At 37.7% G+C, this 24,818-nt stretch overlaps 1 protein-coding gene across 1 annotated transcript in view; it reads left to right on the top strand.

Moving 5' to 3' along the window:
* LOC113402243 (mucin-2-like) overlaps window positions 1-19,978 on the top strand; it is a 38,333-nt gene extending 18,355 nt beyond the window's left edge. Inside the window, exons 7-24 of the mRNA XM_064220064.1 lie at window positions 30-178; window positions 1,163-1,258; window positions 1,867-1,917; window positions 2,505-2,600; window positions 3,800-3,847; window positions 5,075-5,170; window positions 6,888-6,935; window positions 7,261-7,356; window positions 8,662-8,805; window positions 8,931-9,029; window positions 9,337-9,384; window positions 10,042-10,182; window positions 11,026-11,070; window positions 12,030-12,077; window positions 12,829-12,876; window positions 14,047-14,094; window positions 14,622-19,397; window positions 19,672-19,978. Coding sequence (XP_064076134.1) covers window positions 30-178; window positions 1,163-1,258; window positions 1,867-1,917; window positions 2,505-2,600; window positions 3,800-3,847; window positions 5,075-5,170; window positions 6,888-6,935; window positions 7,261-7,356; window positions 8,662-8,805; window positions 8,931-9,029; window positions 9,337-9,384; window positions 10,042-10,182; window positions 11,026-11,070; window positions 12,030-12,077; window positions 12,829-12,876; window positions 14,047-14,094; window positions 14,622-19,397; window positions 19,672-19,829 — 6,235 coding nt within the window. The 3' untranslated portion in view covers window positions 19,830-19,978. The remainder of the gene's footprint in view (window positions 1-29; window positions 179-1,162; window positions 1,259-1,866; window positions 1,918-2,504; window positions 2,601-3,799; window positions 3,848-5,074; window positions 5,171-6,887; window positions 6,936-7,260; window positions 7,357-8,661; window positions 8,806-8,930; window positions 9,030-9,336; window positions 9,385-10,041; window positions 10,183-11,025; window positions 11,071-12,029; window positions 12,078-12,828; window positions 12,877-14,046; window positions 14,095-14,621; window positions 19,398-19,671) is intronic.
* The last annotated feature ends 4,840 nt before the right edge of the window (window positions 19,979-24,818 follow it).

The raw sequence follows: 24,818 nt of genomic DNA on the forward strand, positions 1-24,818 counted from the left end.
AAAATGTGACAGTTATCCCTTCAATTCAGATCACGTGACTCATTACGTCACGACGTTCACGCCCCACAGATACAACAAAATCAACTGAGTTACTTATTATTCGTAATCGACTACATATATTTCTTTACAGATATCGAAGACTATGTGACCCTCGTCAGATTATTAACAGGAGAAACGAGTGAGTAAAGTTTTACTTATTAAAGGGATTTATCTTTGAATGTTACTTTGTTTGGCTTCGTGTAAGTCTGGATAGGTACCAAACTAATCATACGTTCTACCGTAAAACAGCAATGCTCAGTATGTTGTGTTCCGGTTTGAAATGTCAGTAAGTACGATACGGGACATAACGTTTAAGTTCAGATTGGTGACGTTTTTGTAATATGAGACTCTTATAATATTTCTTACGGGATTAATGTTTATGGGCAGTGTTAAACGCTTACCATTAATCCTCTATGCGTATGCTAGTCCGCCTGCATAGATGTCATTAAAACGGTAGGTGTCGTGGGACATCTGGTTGGGACGAAGTTGTTTTCGTTTTATATAATGTTTCAAATAAAAGAAACATAATCAACCTGTAAATTTCCCACTGCTGGGATAAGGCCTCCTCTCCCGTTGAGGAGAAGGTATGGAGCATTTTCCACCACGCTGCTCCAATGCGGGTTGGTGGAATACGCATGTGGCAGAATTTCGTTGAAATTAGACACATGCGGGTTTCCTCACGATGTTTTCCTTCACCGCCGAGCACGAGATGAATTATAAACACAAATTAAGCACATGAAAATTCAGTGGTGCCTGCCTGGGTTTGAACCCGAAATCATCGGTTAAGATGCACGCGTTCTAACCACTGGGCCATCTCGGCTCAATAAAAGAAACAATGAAATAAATTGACAACTTTTGAGAATAGTTAATTAAAACAATAACAAAAAAATTGTTGAAGTAATATTAAGTATAAAATAGATAGATAAAGGGAGGGAAAGGTCGCCCGGAGGAGGCATAACACTTGACTGTGAGCCGAGTAAAAGAAATTCGTTCCAAAACATTTTTGTTAATTTGTTTTGTGTTATTTTTGTCATGGCCGTATAAAACATATCAAAAGTCCTCCATAAACTTACAACGATATCTTTTAACAGTTTAAATAGATAGTTTTGTAATTATTTTTCAGATGTATTCGCAGCGTTCAAAGTTATTAAGCAATTATCAGGACACAACAACATCGACGGTGTATTCGAGATGTTGCAACGCATGTCTGGACGCAAAGGTAAGTTACTTTTGACGTTAATGTAAAAAAAACTTCAGAAAATAAAACGACTTGTAGAACTAAGTGAGGAGAAATCCGAAACTCATCGCGGAACACGAACGTGGAATGTCAGAAAGTGATTTACGAATAGCAATTAATTTACCGTTAAATAGCACACATGTACAGCCTTTATATTTCCCACTACTTGCATAAGGCCTCCTCTTCCTTATGAGGAGAAGGTTAGAAGCATATTCAACCATGCTGCTCCATGGTTAATGGATTCACATGTGGTAGAATTTCGTTGAAATTAAACATATGCAGATTACCTCACGATGTTTTCCTTCGCTGAATTTCACAGGGATCAATTTTAGGTCCTTTTTCTTTTTTGATATTTATAACTGAAGTTTAGACGTTAAAATATTAGTGATATTAACTTTATATGGCTGTGTTTGAAGGGTGAGCGAGTAATTTCCTTTGGGAGTTTGTTGCGTGGAATACAATAAATCTACTAATAAGTTTACCTGCAATGAACATCAACAGCCTTTTGTAACATCTCAATTATATAATATATTATTGTTATTATTTATAACGGAAAAATGACGTAAGTGACATTTTGTTTTTGTTTCTAGGACTATCTGACGTCATCGATTACTACGATCATGAAGTCGATCACGAGAAAGGTAAATTTTATTATAATGTTATAAATAACGAAACAATTATATCAGATTAACGTAGAAGTTAGTTATCCCGAATTTAGCAGAGATAGTTTAACATTTGCACCATTGGAAAATGTTCCACAATTGCTCTTAAGTTTTCTGAAAATTTTGAACACTTATTGTGCATTTTTCTCAATTTTCTTTCTGCAAAAGATCCCAAGGTTGGTGGCGCATTGGCGATGTAAGGAATGGTTAATATTTCTTGCAGCGCCAATGTCTATGGGCGGTGGTGCCCACTTACCACCGGAGGGCCCATACGCTCGTCCGCCAACCTATACCATAAAGATATCGTCAATAATTTCTATACTTTTTGGGTTTGAATGTTTAGGTATACTAGATAAGGATAATTTTTGCTCATTTGTTTTGGTGCGTTTTCGCGCCTTAACGCGTAGAGAATGAGATTTTTTTTTTGTAAAATATCTTAATATATTTATGTTAATAGTAATATAATCAATATAGGCAGGAATACGATTACATTCAACGCAACAAATCACATAATGTTTTGAAAATAACTATACCAGTCAGTAAGGAGTCAATTTTCTTCAATTTAGGCTTGGATGGACTGAAGCGGCAAGTGTACCAGCTGACAGGAGGCGTGGGGCCATCTGAATTCCCAAGGGTTTACGAATGCTTAAACTCTGACACTGGTGAGACCATCATTATAACTAAACGCAAGCTTTATTTATTGGTACAAGGGACGTAACATCTCAGTACCCAAGGTTGGTAGCGTATCTGCGATGTAAGGTATGGTTAATGTTTCTTACAGCGCCAATAACTAAGGTTGGTGGTGAAAATGAAGTGGCCAATATAACAGACTACCTATTTTCAATAAACATATATACAGGCTATTCCAATCGAATGAAGAATAAAGTTAAACAATCTTTAGATTTACGAATTCCATGCGATTTGCTAGTAACTCAGCTGTATTGTGCATTACTAACAGTTCACGATTAATATATCTTTATTTATAATATAACACGATCACACTTAACCACTTATATACAGTTTAATTTTACTTCCAAAGTTCCGATATCAGCTTCGATAATCCATAATGAATATCATAGATTAGTCAAGCTTTCGACCAATGATATCGCGTCAATTCAAGGTCAAATGTTGTTTATTTGACATTTGTCCTCTTGTGGTTGGAATAGACAATATATATAATTATATACCCCTTAAAGTATTTTTATATATTACAGATACAAAACAATACTATATTAATACATCCTACGAAGATTAAAAATTTCATAGTTTTTTATATTTAGATGTTTGTGATACAATAACGCAAAAACATCTCGATATATTTTGAATAGAGATAACTTATATCCTAACTTCATCACGTATGCTAGGGCTTAGAAATTTAACGTGTCTTTTAGGTCACGATTTAGATCTAGAGGCCCTGTGGTAACATAGGAACTCTAACCCCTAAATGTTCTTCAAATATTTTGAACAATTTTATTCAATCGGGTTTTCTAATAATTTGCTTAATTTTCTGGACTAAATATCATTTTAACAAAAATAATATGCACGTATGTGATACTTACATAGAATGATGTCCTGAAATCTGTGTGTGTGCGCGGAGGATTTCAACATGGACGTTTTACAAGATCAAAATATACTTTATTCAAGTGGCCTTTACAATCGTCATTTTACACAACTGTATTAAAGGCAAAGCCGGTTCGTAATGTAGATTCTACCGAGAAGAACCGACAAGAAACTCAGTAATCTTTTCCAACATTTTGTAATACAGAGTTATGTCAGTTAAATACAATTATATCAATATATCTTACTTGAGATCTTTGGAGTAACGCCATTTTGAATAATGTTGTAAATTGTTATTTTTCAGACTGGCAGGCGACTTTCAACGTTCTCATATCAGTAATGAGAAGCAGCAGTAAGTTTTTAAAACGATAATTACTATTTGTTTTCATTTCTAACATATAAAAGAATTTAATTTAAAATAATAATTGTTATGAAAACTGACCTAGACGTTAAAAATGACCTAAAAATAATCATTTTAATTCCAAAATTATTATCCAATAATAATTTCAAGTTATTTTATTATTAATTATTTTTAAAATGTAACAGCTACAAATTGCCCCATTACTGGGCTAATTTAATTTGAAATCAATAATAATTTAATTTAAATTAATTCATTGAATTATTAATTAGATAGACTGTACTCAATTTTGAATATAGTTGACTTAAAGACTACTTGTAAGACTTTGTACGAGTCCATCTAAGTAGGTACCACTCACGTATCAGACATTCTACCGCCAAACAACATGGCTTAGTATTATTGTGTTCCGGTTTGAAGGGTGAGTGAGTGAGTAACTACAGGCACAAGGGCCATAACATCTTAGTTCCCAAGGTTAATATATTTGATAGTGCCAATGTCTATGAGAAATCGTGACTAGCTAAAAAACACGCTTTTAGCACGCACTAAAAATTACAAAAGCAAACCCTTCCATTTAATACCCATATCATGGGGGTGCATTTCAAAAAGCCAATCCGCCATATTGGATTTAAGTCACGTGACTATTTTTTTCGTATTCCTGACAGCAAACTCTTTCATTCGATACCCATATCATGGGGATGGATTTCAAACAGCCAGTCCGCCATCTTGGGCAGGCCGCCATATTGGATTTGTAATGACGTTTCTTAGCTAGTCACGTATTGTCATCGGAACTCAGAGCGTGTGCAAAATGTCATCCTAATCGAAGACCGGGAAGCGGGTCAAATTAAGATTCCAAGATTTTCTTACATACATAGTTACAAGTGAAGCTAATACAAGCATGTTAAAATGTTAGTTGTTGCGAGACATCCTGTTGGAACGAAGTTGCTTTCGCTAAATATTGTGTATTACCTTCATAGCAGACAGTGAAATTAATTACCAACGTTTGAGAATAATTCAATGAAATCTCGTGAATTAATACAACGACAACAATAAAACCTTATATAATAAGAATAAGAAAGAGACATAGAGAATGAGAAAGAGAGGGATATATCTCCTGAGCATAACGCTGTTTCATTACGTGACAATTTCTGTCAGTAAACTCTACTGTAAGCCGCGTAAAATAAATTCGTACCAATAGTTTCTATTATATTAATTTATTTTCAGATATCGGTGAAGCGATTGTTGAATTCAATCGTTTGGTCGGAAAGAAGACATTCTCTGACTCAATCACGCTCATGAAGAAGTTCACTGGTCTTTCACGTAAGTGTTTGTAACTGGGGGTCGATTCTACAAACATATTATAGATGTTATGAAACGATCCCCGTCCGATTTCGAACCATTCGACTGTTGCTCACAAAATATACTTAATTGAAGTCGACTTTTACAAGCACTCGTGAATCGTCATTTTACAAAACTATAATAAGTGAGGCTACTCAGGCAAGGTAAGAAACTCAGTTGTTAATCTTTTTCAACGTTTAAAATACAAAGTTATGTTAGTTAAATACAATTATATATGTATACAGTGGACCCCCGGTAATCCGACAACAGTTTGCAGGGCAGTCTCGGACTATCGAAATTGTCGGATTATTGAGTACCCTACCGCCTAAGAGTAACACCCCCAAAAGTACGTTTTTTTTTACAAAAGAGTACCTTGTAATCCGACAAATTACAAATCCATTGATAAGATGCTATATGATATACTCTAAAGTATAAAGAAGTGATATCTATCACGTGAAGTCAAATTCAAACTAAGCAATCAGAATCAAAACAAAAACGCGTCGAGCAAAATAATGGTGGCGCACGGGTTGTCAAAAAAATATTCAATTGTAATAGACGTGTCTACAGGGGGTGCCGGATTAGTCAGGGGCCGGATTACCGGGAGTCCGCTGTATAATATATCCTGCCTGGAAGTCAACAAGTATTTATCGAATAATTTACAAATGTTTTGAATTTACGAATGAATTTATGAATCTAAAATCTTAATTGTAGCTGAGGCTCAATTCTACTTGCTTATATCGGTTATGATACGATCCCGACTATATTTCGATCCAACGTCGACGCCGCAACTGTCGCAACAAAATAGGAAAAGGGGCCATTCATTTATTACGTAAGACGTTTTAGAGGGGAAGGGGCGTCGACCATGTCTTATGTTTTCTTACAAGGGGGGTGGGAAGGAGTTTCGATAGTTCTTACGTAAGATCAAAAAATTCAAATTATTTAGAAAAAACGCGTGATTGCTGAGGTTCGCTCGGATGCGTACCTTTAGAACCTTTGAAATTACAAATAAACACATTTTAAAAAGTTGTTACTTTTAAAAATAAACAGTAAAATAAACCAAACGTAAAACGTAAAAATAAACAATAAAACCGATTTTCTCCTTCAGATTCTTACGTAATAAATATTAAACAGGGAGGGAGGGGGTCGGCTAGTTTTTATTTTTTCGTATATTAGGGGGGGGGGGGGTAAAAAACTAGTGAAAATAGTCTTACGTAATAAATGAATGGTCCCAAAGATCTGAACGGCAATGATAATGTTTCCATTCGATTGCGAAGAGAGAAATTTTTTAGTAGAATTGACTTGTTCTGTTACGAGATTGATCGTACATTCTAACTTTGCCGCTGTGTAGCTGAAGGGATGATCGAAACTCACTTATACGCAATCGTGAATTGTCAGAAAGTGATATTGTTCCTGATCCCAAAGTTGATGGCGCAGTGATGTAAGGAATGGTTAATATTTCTTACAGCGCCTTTTTCTATGGGCAGTGACCACTTATCATCAGGTGGCCCATATGCTGGTCCGCAAATCAATGCCATAAAATATATATACTATATATATTTAAAAAAAAACTTACTAAATGTTATATATTTATTATAATTTGTATATTTTATACTACGATGGGAATGTGTGCAACGTCAAACCGGCGAAGTTAAAATATTTGTAACTTTATACTCTAATACAATGTTTTTTTTTTGAACAGATTTAAAATATGCGTTGGAAGAACTGCTTCAAGAAACAGCGAGAGTTAGTAAGTTGTCCTTCAATTTCTTCAATAAAATACAATTCGAAAAGCTCAAGTGTAAGGAGAGTTTTTATGTCGTTTAATTTATATAAAAATATAACATACATAATATATTAAAATTATCATCAAAAACATATGAGAAATATTCGATACGAATTCTACAGTTGCCTTTTTGCCATTCTTTATTAAAAAAAAAAGCTTTTAAAAACTGACCAATAGAGGGCGCTGTATCTATCACAATTAATTTATATATCTATCTCAAAATCTTTCTGGAATGTTCGATAGACATTCTATAGTGAGTTTATCAATTGTAACCTATTATGTTTTTCAGGCTTAAAGGTGATCGCTGAGAAGTTTTATCAACTATTCGGAAAGTCCGATCTGGAACACGTTCAGACGGAAATTCAACGCTTGTACCATCACGATAGTAAGTTTAATTTTGACTGCCTCGTTTGTCTATATACAAGGCTACAGGTCCCTAGAGCCAGGATTCAAACGCCAAGTCGGAATGATAAAAAGCAATTGAGTTTGGGTTTAGTAGTGTGTACACCGGTTTTCATGGGTACGTCACTCCGAGATCCCGGGTGCGATTCCCGGCCGAGTCGATGTAGAAAAAGTTCATTAGTTTTCTATGTCGTCTGGGGTCTGGGTGACTGTGGTACCGTCGTTACTTCTAATTTTCTATAACACAAGTGCTTTAGCTACTTACATTGGGATCAGAGTAATGTATATGATGTTGGCCAATATTTTATATTTTCTATCAAAAAAAAAATTTAGTAAAAGCCCGGAGCCTTGAATTTGGAACACAGTCCCGTGCCTCAGAAAGTACATCAAGCGGTTGGTCCTCTCCGGTCGTGTCGGATTTGCCGTCTTATCGGATTAAGAGACCAGTTTGCGCACTCGCTTGTGAACTACAAAGTCCTGCGTAATTGGTCAACCTCGTTTGAGCTTTGCCGACGTGGCTGAAATCGGTCAGGATGACGACAACTTTAATAAAATTACAATAAAGTTTGACTTTAGAGTTCGAATATACTTGGTGGTAGGGCTTCGTGCAAGCCCGTCTGGGTAGGTACCACCCACTCATCAGATATTCTACTCATATATTATCATATCATAGATATCATAAAAAAATATACGGTTCTGCTTGAAAGTCATTGAATCTGTCAAAAGATTTCTAATGTAGTAGCTTGGGGTCAAATAGTTGGTAAAGTTGTGCCTAGGACAGCACGTAATGTCATTGGGCAAACTCTCCGGGCTTAACCGTGTGCTCGGTGTGATTTTGTGAGTGAGACAGCGGTAAAGGCATTGGATATTGTGTGTATACTTGTGCAAAAGTGCAGATGTCTAGTCTTCAATATCCCCGCGCTGAAATACAATCAGAAGGATGTCATCTACATAACGAAGGGAACGTGAGCGATCTTCGTCTCTCAGCTCTTCGTCCGTCGTATTTTCAGGAAATAAGACTCGGAATACAATCGATAGGTTTTAATTAATGGTTTTACTTTACCATCTAAGTATGACATTGACCACCGTCAGCTGTCAACCCCAGTTTTGCTTACCATCGTATCCGAATACGCCCAAATCGTTTAGGATTTGACGTTCCGCTTTCCAATCTCCGACATATATTAATATTATAAATATAAAACTAACCTTGTCTGTCTCTCTGTCTGTTACTCTCTAACAACTAAACCACTAATAAATACTATTATAATTTCAATTGCTTTATTTACAGATATAATTAAACTTCTTCAAACCGTTAATAGAATATTTAAGAAACGGGATCCTCTAATAATATTCGGCAGCTTATTGGACATAACCCAGACTTCAAATTTGAGCGATTGTAGTGCTGTGATCACCGGTCTCACCTTCAGACAGTGTAAGTTAGGCATAAGTTAAAGCTTTAACATATAGATACTTATTTTTATCTGTCGTGTTGTTTTTATCGTTGATATAAATTTTGGTCCTTCGAGCCGGATTAATTATACATAATTTTTATTTCAGTGACAGCTTTGGAAGTTATAGAACAAATCCAAATAGAATCTAGAAATACTGACGTATTGGATTTCCTGAGGAAATTATTGACTTGTACCGGAACTAAATGTGAGTTGTTCAATTGAAAATATTTTAATTTATTTAATTGTTACTCAAATCCATACCAAGGATTTATTTGTTATCTATACTAGTAAATCAGAGTATGTTTTGTAATGCTTAACTACAAAATCTACTAAACCTATATACATAAAACTTATGTCACAAGAATCAACGCGTTTTGGAGAAGGTTTTAATGTATAATATTATTGTATTAAAAGCTGCACTTTGCAGTTTAAGCCGCTTTAAATAAAGACTATTGTCGTGGCAAACGTAACTTTAATGTTCTCGTTTATGTATTTTTTTATTATGTTTCCAGCTCTTCGTCTAGCTTGGAATAGCATCGTTGCAATCACGAAGAAAAATGGTAAGTTATTTGATAGTCGTATTAAATGTGGATTTTTTTTTCATAATTCGTTACGCAAAACATATTATATTATTTACGAATAAATCACTAAAGGACTCTTTACAAGCCAGTCTGGGTAGGTAGTATCCAGTGGTGTAGCTAGGTGGTGCAGTGTACCGGAGCTCAAAGGGCTCTCTAACCTACGCTATGAAAAGAGCTCAGCCAACTCGCCAGCTCCTGAATCTAGAAAACCTCGACCCTGCTCACAAGTTTTTTTTTCCTATCTATAATTTTGAAGGGCAATATAAGTTAAAGAGGGGGTGAGGGTCCGGTACTTTTTCTACGCACCGGGGCCCTTGGTCACCTAGCTATGCCACTGGTATCTCACTCATTAAGTAATACCCGGCTCATACCCAAATTCTACCGTCAAACAGCAATGTATTGTTGTATTTCGGTTTGATACCTGACTGAGAATAACTACAGGCACAAGGGACATAACACCTTAGTTCCCAATGATGGTAGATCTCTCACTACGCTACAAACCAACTCCAGCAACGCTCATTGGTCAAAACAAATAAAGAGCGTTTTTCTTGTTACACGTTTCCGTCCCTTTTCACGAAACCACGCCTGCAGTAATTTCTTCTTAGGTAGCTTTGATGTAATTTATTTTTGTCGTAGACATCTTCGTTCTAATGGAAACAATAAAAACATACACGACCGTCGATATGATATATTTCTTCCAAACATTACGTCGTATTACAAACACGGCGAATATAAGTCTGGCTGTCGTGGAGATCCGGGAATTACTGGATGTTCAAGGTAAGATTTGGACAATTATTCTAGAAGATTATTTTAAGGTCCACATTATAATTATATAAATATATATTGGGTTCTTCTTATTGAGAAGATTCTTTATCTCTTTCTGACAACATTTTAGTTAGACCAGTGAGTAGTTAAATAAAGTAACTAATATGTCCAAGTACTGGAGCAATAACCTCCTCTCCCTTTGAAGAGAAGTTATGGAGCTTATCACCACGTTGCTTCGGCTGGGTTGGGGGTTACACATGTTAATCAATATTAAATAGATGTAGGTTAATTAAGTCGAGATGGTCCAGCGTTTAGAACGCGTGCATCTAAACCGATGTTTTCGGTTTCAAACCCAGGCAAGCACCACTGAATTTTCATGTGCTTAATTTGTGTTTATAATTCATCTCGTGCTCGGCGGTGAAGGAAAACATCGTGAGGAAACCTGCATGTGTCTAATTTCAACGAAATTCTGTCATATGTGTATTCCACCAACTCGCATTGGAGTATGGAATATGCTTCAAGAACCTTCTCCTCGAAGGGAGAGGAGGCCTTAGCCCAGCAGTGGGAAATTTACAGGCTGTTAACGTAAAACATGTAGGTTTCCTGAATAAAACTGAAATTTTATGTACAATACTAATATAAAAGTAGCGTTACTCCTTATTACATCAGCTACGTGCCCGTTTTATCCCCCTAGGGATGGAGTTTCGTTAAATCCGTTCTTAGTGGATGTCTACACCCTATAAGGAACCTACCTGCCAATTTGGTGTTACAGTTTCTGTTTCTTCGTGATTAACGAGTGAATGGTATTTCGCTTTTTATATTATATAGATAACATATTAAACTCTTGTTTTACAGGTTTCTTTGAATGGATCGACATAATTTATAAAACCGTGCAAATGGGTAAGTCAGTTTCAAAATAATATTCGAAATTAAAGAGATTTCATATTGAAAATCAAAGTCCAAGGACGAATTTAATTGTTACGTGTCCAATGTAGCGTTTGTTTGTAACGTTTGCCTATAATATTATTAGTACTACCAACCTAAAAAAAATAATAATATCCAAATCCTTCGACGCGCGCTGTTTAAATTCAAATGTTACCTATTACCAAGCGATTATGGGACGATGGCTGCACATAAAAAATTGGTTATGGTCTAATTTTGAAGAGCTCCAGCCGTAGATGTGCCGAAAAATAAAGAGGATTCCTGATTGCTATTTACTAAATTGTTACGATTTAACAATGAATTAATTTTAGAGAGCGCAAAATAGTTGCAAACGCAAGCAATAGCGCACGTAAACAAAATTAAAGTATATTGTTATCGACAAACTCCAATTCTAAACTAATTTGTACTATTTGACATTAAGAATTTTATTTAAAAAAGTTTTCATCATTTTGGCGCCAAATGAACAAAACCTGAAATACTAATAATGACACTCACACTAAGACACGTTATCAGTTTTGACAGTCTATCTAGTTACCACTTATAAATAACCAAAGATATGACTTTAACGTTACGTTTACGTTTGAGTACATTTGAGCGTAACACTTCTTATGCTAAAAATCTGTAACAATCCTCAGATCTTTAAAAACTTCAAAATATATTATATTAAGTACATACATACATAGTTATATTCGACCTCCGTGGTGAAGTCTGTACACCGGTTTTCATGGGTACGCCACTCCGAGTCGATGTAGAAAAAGTTCATTAGTTTTCTATGTTGTCTTGGGTCTGGATGCATGTGGTACCGTCGTTGTTTCTGATTTTCCATAACACAACTGCTTCATCTACTTACATTGGGATCAGAGTAATGTGTATGACGTTAAAAATATGATCGTATTAACATTTCTCAATGATTTCAGACTTCATCAAATTCCTTGAAACCTTCACGACTTTGAGTCCCAAGTTTTGTAAGTATAATGACATTTTAAGTTATTGTCTAGTGTAATTAGTTTGTTTGTACGTAGAGAACATTTGAAACAAATTTTCCCTGGAAATCTTATGGTACAAATGATATTTATCGTTACATAGTATAAAACAAAGTCGCGTCCGCGATGGTATATGTCTATTTCTTAGGGATAGCCCACAGCAATTTTATCCTTTACTGTTTACGAGAAATAACGGCTTGTTTTCGAAGCGATTGTAAGCAATACAGCATTCATCTTTATCCAATTAAGTACATACATTGTGCATTTAATATAGATCAATATGGCCCTTCACAGCATGTGATTTAAATGAATATTTGCGAAGATATTACAGATTTAAAACGCAGGGAAATAGCGGTTTGTATTGTCTAACGACTGAAAAACTGTGAACGTTGAAAGACATTCTGTAGTATATTTAGTAGCAGCATTGCACCCGTGCGAAGCCAGGGCGGGTCGCTAGTCAATATTAAGAAAAGTATATTAATGTTAATTTATGGTTATTAGTTAATTGCATGTAATAAAAAACTATTTTTAATTACACCGAAGAAGTAGAACTTATTTTCGGTAGTAAAATGTATCTCGCGAGATTGTAAACTATTGACCTTTTAAGTTTACGATCTCGCGAGATAGATAATCCAACGGTATTAACAATTATATATATATATATATATATATATATACATATGTATCAATAGTAAATTTATTTACAATACTTAGACGTTTTTATCTGTTTCAGTGTTGGAAGATTCGATAACAATAATTGTTCGATTCACTGGCGAGGAAGGTGAGTCATTTGACTATTAAAATAATTATTATTTTAACGTCCATAGAAAATCATGACAATTTCATTTTATGATGTCTTGTTTAGAGCAGGGATGTTTTGGAACTCCATATCCGTAACCGTAAATATATAGCTATAAAAAAATGTATTTATTATAATTTAGTTTGTGCATTTTAAGGTTATTTTTCTTTTTCTGTGATTATACCTAATACTAAATAATAGCCTACATATAAGGTCAAATTAATATCTTGCAATGTTTTCTTTTACAAAAATAAATAATCTAATATCCGTAACTTTAACTATCCGAAACATAACGGATAGTCCGAAGTGATTTCGTATCCGTAACCGTATCTGTAACCGGTAAAATATTCAAATACCCAGAACTGAAATTACATATCTATAACATCCCTTAGATCTAGTTTTAGAGCTAGAATTCCACTGATGTGACAAAATATAAAGCCGGATCCACTGAACAAGATAATGTTCAAATCAAATCAAAATATACTTTATTCAAGTAGGCTTTTACAAGCACCTTTGAATCGTCATTTAACAAACTATTTAAAGTGAAACTACCACCGGTTCGGAATGTAGATTCTACCGAGAAGAACCGGCAAGAAACTCAGTAGTTACTCTTTTTCAACATCATGTCTCCTGCCTGGAAGTCAACAAGCATTAACTCCACGTTTTTTTATCATCTATATAATCTTGTATCGAATAATATGCCTTCTATACCAATGTATTTTTTACTTAAATCTATGAAACGGCAAAGTCAAAAATGTCTGCGGAATTTTATTAAATATATATTTCAATAGATTTTTCTCGTCCGCTCCGAATTGATCAGTAAACATTTCTTTTAACTCATGAACGTTGTGGCTGAATGAATGGTTTCGTAGGACTTCCGGTTGGAACGAAGTTGCTCTCGCTTATATATGACGTTTACTGTCAGTTCACTGTACTGGAAGCCGCGTAAAAGAACTTCGTTTAAAATAATAAACAGAAAACGTTCAAAAATGACAATTATAGTTCATATAAACTGTCCAGAACATTTGTCTACGATAAATAGTTTATTGTAAGAGTTAAGACTTTAGTCACAAACGAAAACGTCACAAGTATTTTTAAGATTTTTCTTTGGTAATATTAATGAATGGTGATTCATAAATATTTTTATTCCAGATCCGATTAAAGCAATTGGTAAATTACGATTGGCTACCGAAGAAAGTGGTAAATACAATCTGCACTTAATAATAGATCATACATAAATTAAGTTAAGGTTCAGCTACAATTTGATATCATAAGTCTTATGTTTAAAACTTTATGTATTCTTAAGTGTTTTGGCATAGTCTATGTACTCTATTCTAAGTTATTTTTATATTAAAAAGATTTAATGTTCATCTGATGACATATATGGGGGTTAAAATTATCGCAAATAGTTACCCCTATCACCTCCTAACGGGAATACGTCGAATTACCAATAACCCTGTATAATAGCATGCCATAAAATTTTAATTATTATGATTGGGTCTGTATTGGGAAACTAATATTTGGAGGTGATCTTGAGTAAAATACTAAAGGGTATTTTTGCTGTAGCATGACAAAACGCTTTTGATAAAATATGTCATTTTAATTTTTAACATTCTTTCGTTAATGAATTATTCCATTGTTACATTTATGGAACCTCTAACAGACCCCTCTTAACGACGTGTTCCTAATTTGAATCATGAAATTAAATTAAATATTACAATTTTCAGATATGGTCAAAGCAATAGAATTTGTTAGAAGCAAGAGACAGAAGCACAACATAGTAACGACAACATCAAAAGTTCCGCTAACAACAAATACACCATCAGCTCCTGTAGTGACACCCTTGTGGAAGCCATTGGTTCTTCCGAAAAATCAACTAGACGTACACAAATCAGTTGTTACGAATGAGAATACTTCATTCAGTATAAAAGAAAGCAGTCAAACTGCTTTTAATAAACAAACCACTAATACCGTTGCTACTGGAAAAGAATTATATACTGGCCAGCGGCCAGTTTCTCCATCTACAAACGTTGGCACGCAATCATCTAGCGAGCAACCAGCTCCCATCTCTGGTTATGATCAATCTCCTGCACAACAACCAGATTCTCCAACTTCACTCGTTGACAAACCATCACCTAATGAGCAGCCAACTCCTACGCCTAGTGAGCAACCAGCTACCATTACTGGTGATGATCAACCTACTCCCGGGGACAAGCCATCGCCTAGTGTGCAACCAGCTACCATTACTGATGATAAACAACCTACTCCTGGAGACAAGCCATCGCCTAGTGAGCAACCGGCTACCATTACTGGTGATAAACAACCTACTCCTGGAGACAAGCCATCGCCTAGTGAGCAACCAGCTCTCACTACTGGTGATGATCAACCTACTCCCGGGGACAAGCCATCGCCTAGTGAGCAACCGGCTACCATTACTGGTGATAAACAACCTACTCCTGGAGACAAGCCATCGCCTAGTGAGCAACCAGCTACAATAAGTGGTGATGATAAATCTACTCCCGGGGACAAGCCATCGCCTAGTGTGCAACTACCTCCCACTACTGGTGATGATCAACCTGCTCCCGGGGACAAGCCATCGCCTAGTGAGCAACCAGCTACCATTACTGGTGATGATCAACCTGCTCCCGGGGACAAGCCATCGCCTAGTGTGCAACCAGCTACCATTACTGGTGATAAACAACCTACTCCTGGAGACAAGCCATCGCCTAGTGAGCAACCAGCTCTCACTACTGGTGATGATCAACCTACTCCCGGGGACAAGCCATCGCCTAGTGAGAAACCGGCTACCATTACTGGTGATGATCAACCTGCTCCCGGGGACAAGCCATCGCCTAGTGTGCAACTACCTCCCACTACTGGTGATGATCAACCTACTCTCGGGGACAAGCCATCGCCTAGTGAGCAACCAGCTACCATTACTGGTGATGATCAACCTGCTCCCGGAGACAAGCCATCACCTAGTGAGCAACCAGCTACAATAAGTGGTGATAATCAACCTACTCCCGGGGACAAGCCATCGCCTAGTGAGCAACCACCTCCCACTACTGGTGATGATAAATCTACTCCCGGGGACAAGCCCTCGCCTAGTGAGCAACCAGCTACCATTACTGGTGATGATCAACCTGCTCCCGGGGACAAGCCATCGCCTAGTGTGCAACTACCTCCCACTACTGGTGATGATCAACCTACTCCCGGGGACAAGCCATCGCCTAGTGAGCAACCACCTCCCACTACTGGTGATGATAAATCTACTCCCGGGGACAAGCCCTCGCCTAGTGAGCAACCAGCTACCATTACTGGTGATGATCAACCTGCTCCCGGGGACAAGCCATCGCCTAGTGTGCAACTACCTCCCACTACTGGTGATGATCAACCTACTCCCGGGGACAAGCCATCGCCTAGTGAGCAACCACCTCCCACTACTGGTGATGATAAATCTACTCCCGGGGACAAGCCATCGCCTAGTGAGCAACCGGCTACCATTACTGGTGATAAACAACCTACTCCTGGAGACAAGCCATCGCCTAGTGAGCAACCAGCTACCATTACTGGTGATGATCAACCTGCTCCAGGGGACAAGCCATCGCCTAGTGAGCAACCACCTCCCACTACTGGTGATGATAAGTCTACTCCCGGGGACAAGCCATCGCCTAGTGAGCAACCAGCTACCATTACTGGTGATGATCAACCTGCTCAAGGGGACAAGCCATCGCCTAGTAAGCAACCAGCTAAAAAAAGTGGTGATGATCAACCTGCTCCCGGGGACAAGCCATCGCCTAGTGAGCAACCAGCTACCATTACTGGTGATGATCAACCTGCTCCCGGGGACAAGCCATCGCCTAGTGAGCAACCAGCTACCATTACTGGTGATGATCAACCTGCTCCCGGGGACAAGCCATCGCCTAGTGAGCAACCAGCTACCATTACTGGTGATGATCAACCTGCTCCAGGGGACAAGCCATCGCCTAGTAAGCAACCAGCTACCATTACTGGTGATGATCAACCTGCTCCCGGGGACAAGCCATCGCCTAGTGAGCAACCACCTCCCACTACTGGGGATGATAAATCTACTCCCGAGGACAAGCCATCGCCTAGTGAGCAACCGGCTACCATTACTGGTGATAAACAACCTACTCCTGGAGACAAGCCATCGCCTAGTGAGCAACCAGCTACCATTACTGGTGATGATCGACCTGCTCAAGGGGACAAGCCATCGCCTAGTAAGCAACCAGCTAAAAAAAGTGGTGATGATCAACCTGCTCCCGGGGACAAGCCATCGCCTAGTGAGCAACCACCTCCCACTACTGGTGATGATAAGTCTACTCCCGGGGACAAGCCATCGCCTAGTGAGCAACCAGCTACCATTACTGGTGATGATCAACCTGCTCAAGGGGACAAGCCATCGCCTAGTAAGCAACCAGCTAAAAAAAGTGGTGATGATCAACCTGCTCCCGGGGACAAGCCATCGCCTAGTGAGCAACCAGCTACCATTACTGGTGATGATCAACCTACTCCCGGGGACAAGCCATCGCCTAGTGAGCAACCACCTCCCACTACTGGTGATGATAAGTCTACTCCCGGGGACAAGCCATCGCCTAGTGAGCAACCAGCTACCATTACTGGTGATGATCAACCTGCTCAAGGGGACAAGCCATCGCCTAGTAAGCAACCAGCTACCATTACTGGTGATGATCAACCTGCTCAAGGGGACAAGCCATCGCCTAGTAAGCAACCAGCTAAAAGAAGTGGTGATGATCAACCTGCTCCCGGGGACAAGCCATCGCCTAGTGAGCAACCAGCTACCATTACTGGTGATGATCAACCTGCTCAAGGGGACAAGCCATCGCCTAGTAAGCAACCAGCTAAAAAAAGTGGTGATGATCAACCTGCTCCCGGGGACAAGCCATCGCCTAGTGAGCAACCAGCTACCATTACTGGTGATGATCAACCTGCTCCAGGGGACAAGCCATCGCCTAGTGAGCAACCAGCTACCATTACTGGTGATGATCAACCTACTCCCGGGGACAAGCCATCGCCTAGTGAGCAACCGGCTACCATTACTGGTGATAAACAACCTACTCCTGGAGACAAGCCATCACCTAGTGAGCAACCAGCTACAATAAGTGGTGATGATAAATCTACTCCCGGGGACAAGCCATCGCCTAGTGAGCAACCGGCTACCATTACTGGTGATAAACAACCTACTCCTGGAGACAAGCCATCGCCTAGTGAGCAACCAGCTACCATTACTGGTGATGATCAACCTGCTCCAGGGGACAAGCCATCGCCTAGTGAGCAACCAGCTACCATTACTGGTGATGATCAACCTGCTCAAGGGGACAAGCCATCGCCTAGTAAGCAACCAGCTACCATTACTGGTGATGATCAACCTGCTCAAGGGGACAAGCCATCGCCTAGTAAGCAACCAGCTAAAAAAAGTGGTGATGATCAACCTGCTCCCGGGGACATGCCATCGCCTAGTGAGCAACCAGCTACCATTACTGGTGATGATCAACCTGCTCAAGGGGACAAGCCATCGCCTAGTAAGCAACCAGCTAAAAAAAGTGGTGATGATCAACCTGCTCCCGGGGACAAGCCATCGCCTAGTGAGCAACCAGCTACCATTACTGGTGATGATCAACCTGCTCCAGGGGACAAGCCATCGCCTAGTGAGCAACCAGCTACCATTACTGGTGATGATCAACCTACTCCCGGGGACAAGCCATCGCCTAGTGAGCAACCGGCTACCATTACTGGTGATAAACAACCTACTCCTGGAGACAAGCCATCACCTAGTGAGCAACCAGCTACAATAAGTGGTGATGATAAATCTACTCCCGGGGACAAGCCATCGCCTAGTGAGAAACCGGCTACCATTACTGGTGATAAACAACCTACTCCTGGAGACAAGCCATCGCCTAGTGAGCAACCAGCTACAATAAGTGGTGATGATAAATCTACTCCCGGGGACAAGCCATCGCCTAGTGTGCAACTACCTCCCACTACTGGTGATGATCAACCTGCTCCCGGGGACAAGCCATCGCCTAGTGAGCAACCACCTCCCACTACTGGGGATGATAAATCTACTCCCGAGGACAAGCCATCGCCTAGTGAGCAACCAGCTACCATTACTGGTGATGATCAACCTGCTCCCGGAGACAAGCCATCGCCTAGTGTGCAACTACCTCCCACTACTGGTGATGATCAACCTACTCTCGGGGACAAGCCATCGCCTAGTGAGCAACCAGCTACCATTACTGGTGATGATCAACCTGCTCCTGGGGACAAGCCATCGCCTAGTGAGCAGCCAGCTGTCCCACCTGCTGATGAAAAATCTCCTGACCATTTTGTTATTCGAACTAACACCATAACTACGTCCTCAAACTCACAATCTATAGAAGAACAGGAGGCCAATCCATCGGGATCTGGTCCACAGCCTTTAGCTCCTGGCTCACAAAACAGCGTGACTTTTTCAAACAGAGGTTAGTTATTTGAGGGTGACATTACAATTGTCATTTTTTTTTCAATTGCAAGCAACTGTTAATAGAGAGAGAGATGTCTCTCTTGTGCCCAATTGATGGTTAGCTGACACTATCCCCCATAGACTTTGGCAGTGTTAGAAATAGTAAACATCTCTTACATAGCCTATTCACTACCAATCTTGGGAACTAAGATGTTATGTCGAAATATCACGAAATAATTCCAGGTAATGATCACCAAAATATTCCATTTTCAAATTTGTTTTTTTTTTCACAGATAAATTGCGCGCTCTTCAAGTGAACATGAATTTGAAATTGTTGATTCTGCCAGAAGGTCCGAGAAACAGTAAGAATTGTTATTGCACGTGCGATAGTCAAAACGCGCCTAAACTGATACCACTAAAAGAATTGCCTAATGAAATCACCGGTGCATGAAAAACTTACCGATTTCTTAATAAAAAAGTATGAATATTATACTATTTAAATGTTTTGATCAAAATATTTGTTTTTTAGAAATATGAATAAACGTATTTGGAGGATTTATAAATATAACTGAGCTTTTACTTGACTGCAGTTTTATTTTACTTCACGAAATGACAACTACATGTTACAACCGTAGTCCGTTCACAGTTATTTTACCTCTGGCTATTAAGTTGGCTAACTTGTGCAATGTGTTGCTATACCTAGTTTCTAAAATTCCTTCGTATAAAATTAGGAAATCGTGATAGATGAGAGAATATTTGGTTGTAGGGGCAGAACGATATGAAGCCAGCTGTCCTACATATAAAATACTTATTTACCTCTACCTGAGCCAAATGGAGAATTATATTTTTAACCCGTATACAGTGGTGGTCATATACCTACATAATTCGGTGCAACCGGTGGTAGCTAGAGCAGATAGGAAAAGGATGTAGACGTGGCGTGGCGTATTATACATATAATTATATCTGTATCAATACCTTGTATAGTCATAAACATATTATTGTAACTATATAATTGTTTTTTGGTAATAGATAAAAACAAGTACGGATTGGTCAAAGCTTTTATTTAGAATAAGAATTTTAGTTTTTTCTCAGTGTAAAGATTTTTCGAGACGTGGAAGCAGCAATTTCACCTTCTTTAGTAATGGTGTTGATGGTTTTCTCAGACGAAGCTGAAATTTAGAATGCCTTAATTAATAAACCACTAAATTAGTAGTAGCCTTAATTAGTTCACCATTAAATTAACGATTTCATTTGTACGCACTTAGAAAATACTTTATATAGTGTGTGCCGTGGATGGAAGATGAATAATACCATGACCATGATTAGTACAAATCTATTCGTTTGTAAAAATTGTAATTTTATGTAATGATTATTACATAAAATTACAATTATGTTAATATATATAAATATCTTAAATTATAACGTTTCACTAAAGTAGAGAATTATTTTTCAACATACGGGAATTGTTTAATAGCAGGTAACATTATTTTACATACCTGTCAATGCCGCTACCCATTGACGAACGGAATTACAGGACCTTTACCAGCTCTTTCCTTTTACAAAATTCACGCACAGATAGCACGATCTTTCTTGCACTGTTATGAATTATTTTTGGCATGTTTAAATGTAATTAATCACAGAATTTATCATATAACTCGAGGAGCTCTGAACAATTAGACAGTCAGTAATGCCAACCTAACGCGCAGCCTTTTTGATAGATGTCAGAGGTAAAATAACTGTGAACGGACTGCACAACAAGGGGTATAGAAATAATAGTCATGACACGCCATGTTATAATATAAAGAAATCAGTATTGCCAACTAAAAGGGTATTATTATATTGCACCAAAAGTATTGATATTGATTTCATATGTTTTATTTTTAATCGCTGAATTCTGAATTTTATTTTAATTCAAATTAATCACAGAATACATTTATTTATTTGTTTAATTTATGAGTCTCCAACAAAAGATAGACACTAAATATATATTCTTAAAATTAAACAATATAAGGGTTAGATGTGTACTCCTTCAATTATAGGAGACCAGAGCACGCACTATTAAACAAAAAATATTTAAATACAGTTAAGATAAAAAGTGAAAAAATAATACTATATACCAGCAAAAATCAAATATAAATTAGAAACTCAAAGTTAAGAATAAGCTTATTAAACTTTTATTCTGTATTAGGTTAGAAGTTCAGTGAGACTCTATTTGAATTTGGACAAGCTGTAACGATGTATATCAAGATCATTTTTATTTCTAGAAAGTATATTATATTGTCGACAGAGCCTTGGAACAGCAGCGTTTTGTCCTATCCAATGGAAGTAGGAAAAAAGATAAACAAACCTTAGATTTACGTATTTCATGCGATTTACTAATAACTCAGTTATATTGTGCTCTACTACAGTTTATGATTAACATATCTTTATTTATAATACAACACTATTGCACTTAACCACTTATGTTAACTTTAATTTTACTTCGAAACACCGATAACAGTTTCGTCGACGTTCAAAACGCCATTTTGTTGCAAATTCGTAGTGAAAATCATAGGTTAATCAGCTCTCGACCAATGATATCGCGTCATTTCGCTGTCAAATGTTGTTTATTTGTTTTTTTTTTCCTGTTATTGTTGGAATAGAGTATAAGTTTGATTGAAATGTAGGAATATTAAACAGGTTATATGCTTTTATACGTTGCAAGCGGTAAGGAGCATCACAGAGCTATAAGTTAGAAATAAAACGAAATTATCACTTATTATTTTGTTTATTCACGATACAAATACAAAACGAGTATTTTTAACTGTTTCAATGTTAAGTTAATTTGTTTATAATTATTCAAATATAATCATTGAGTTTTATATAATATAAACAGTTGGTATATAATATTATTTATATATATTTAATTTTGATGAACGAAGATTTCATAGATGTGTCTAGTAATGTATAATTTTTATTAAAAACTATAATTTCCAAAAAAATATTTTTTTAAATGGTAATTATTATCAGATGTTCGTAATTAAAGTGCGTCCATTTATATATATAAATGTGTCTAATGGTAATATTAAAACAACCGCTTTAAAAATAAAAACAAATTTTGTTTGTCTGTTTGTTCCGGCTAATCTCTGGAACGACTGGACCTTCACTGGCAGATAGCTGATGTATAAATAGGGAATGACTAAGGCTACAACCATAATATTTTTATTAAATTCAAACGCGAACGAAGTCACGGGCACAGCACACACATGAGACAGGTTTTTTTTTTAAATAGTAGGTATTCGACATTTTATGGAATTACAAATATTCCTATTGACCTCTCTCGTTAATCTTGAAACTTGTTTTAGGATTGTGCGCGACAATAGCCCAAGGGGTCAGGATCGAATCTTTTTTTTATGATATCGGTAGGCGGACGAGCAAATGGGTCATCTGATGGTAAGTGGTCACCATCACCTATAGACAATGGCGTTGTAAGAAATATTAACCATTCCTTATATCACTTACGTCCCTTGTGCCTGTAGTTACACTGGTGATGATGAGTGGGTGGTACCTACCCAGACGGGCTTGCACAAAGCCCTACCACCAAGTGAATCTGACTTTAACCTGTGACATTGCAAGGCGGACCGCAAATCATTGCGCTATTGACAGTTTAGTGTTTAAACGTGAATGATACCTAATATTTATTTTTATCAGGATTTTCAAAGTGGGCTTGGACTCACCTAAATCGTCCCGACTACATTAAATAAATAATAACACAATCAATAAAAATGTACATACACTTCTTTTTTTAATATAAAATTACATCATATGTAGTTTATAAAATAGGTTGGACCGTTCCCTTCCTAGACGTGAATACATTTTCTTATCATTCCTAAAGTTCCAATTCTCAGAGAGCTAGTGACGCGTTTCAGGCGACAATACGATTCTTCGACGTGAATTTTCGGAATAATGATTTCAGGATACGTAACTTTCCGTTTTCATTTGTATAAATCAGACGTACGCAGAGGAAGGCTTGCATATTTTTTTCACCTATACTATGATGTCCGGACGGATTTCGTTCACGGCCAATCTCAAGGCAGACCAGCCAACGCGGGACATGTTTGACATTCATGACATATGTGTGTGTAAACACAGGTGCTCTATTCCCTCACACTTATAAATCGATGGAACGGCAAATCCGGCACGACCGGAAACAGTTCGAGCGCAGGACCAACGGCTTGACGTGCTATCCGAGGCACGAGGGTGTATACTACCTTCGAAACTCCGTGCTGTTACTGAGATGTTTTTTTATAGAAAAACTCAATAACTTTATCTGGGGAGTTAAATGCAGAACCTCTGGATCTACGTATATCTAGCCACTGTACCAACGAGACAGTATATCCTTTATTATATATTTAAAAAAGTATAAAGAATATCCAAAAAAAATATATTAAAAAGCCCGCCATCATTTTTATTGTTTTCATTTATTTAAACAATACAGTTGTTTTACAAAAATAAAAATTAATTACAAAACAATTAAGACAGATTAAAAATACATAAAACAATCAACGAATAGATTATAAAACAAATATTAATTCATTTATTATTTACCGAAACGCAGTAAGTAGTTTTAAAGACACAGTGTTCTTGCCTCTTTGAAAAGGTATTGCACTAAACAGAGCGATGCATTCCTCTGACTTCGTCAGCGTCCTAAGCTGTCACAAGGCATCCTTAGAACGACCTCTGAACCCAGGCACCCAACATCTTGTTTCAGTATTTTCTTTAACTAGTAATTCTGTAGAGGCCATTAGAACCAACAAGTCCAAAAAACAAGACCTAGATGTCCCGGTGATAGTGCAGAGGCCAAATAACTGCAGTCAACAGTAAAGTTAAATTTAAAGATCTCGATAATTACATATTTCGACAATAAGTCGCAACATTCAAAGTTCAAACTCTCTCACAGCTACCATAAAAGCCAATATAGCCCTTAAGCTGCGTTCACACTTCACACGTTCAACGGAACGTTCATAGCCGCTGAACGGCCGAGTGACGGTTTTTGGCAAATTATTAATTTAATTATGAATGCGATCGTTTTAATATCTCGTGTATCTTGTGTACCGGATAAACGATAATTCATAAAACAAAAGATGTCGGATCGGTCAAGAGACATTATACTGCTCGCACTGGCTGGCGTGTTCTGATGCGCGTGAACAGCTTGTTTAGTCCGCAGAACCGTCCTGGGCTACTTTTCGGACTTTCCAGGGCTGCATTACGCATTCCGACTTGTACCATGCCCATTACGACATCGTTACGACCCATCGACAAGGCTATACGTATACGATGTACAATGACTACGTCATAACTCCCTCTCAAAGTCAACGGTGTCCAAAGCCAAGGTCCAGCCCCACTACACCACTAGGACGTACGTATTCTCAGCCCTTAATTGGATTCCAGACATCTGACT

The sequence above is a fragment of the Vanessa tameamea genome, chromosome 31 (assembly GCF_037043105.1).
Source record: "Vanessa tameamea isolate UH-Manoa-2023 chromosome 31, ilVanTame1 primary haplotype, whole genome shotgun sequence".
Classification (NCBI taxonomy): domain Eukaryota; kingdom Metazoa; phylum Arthropoda; class Insecta; order Lepidoptera; family Nymphalidae; genus Vanessa; species Vanessa tameamea.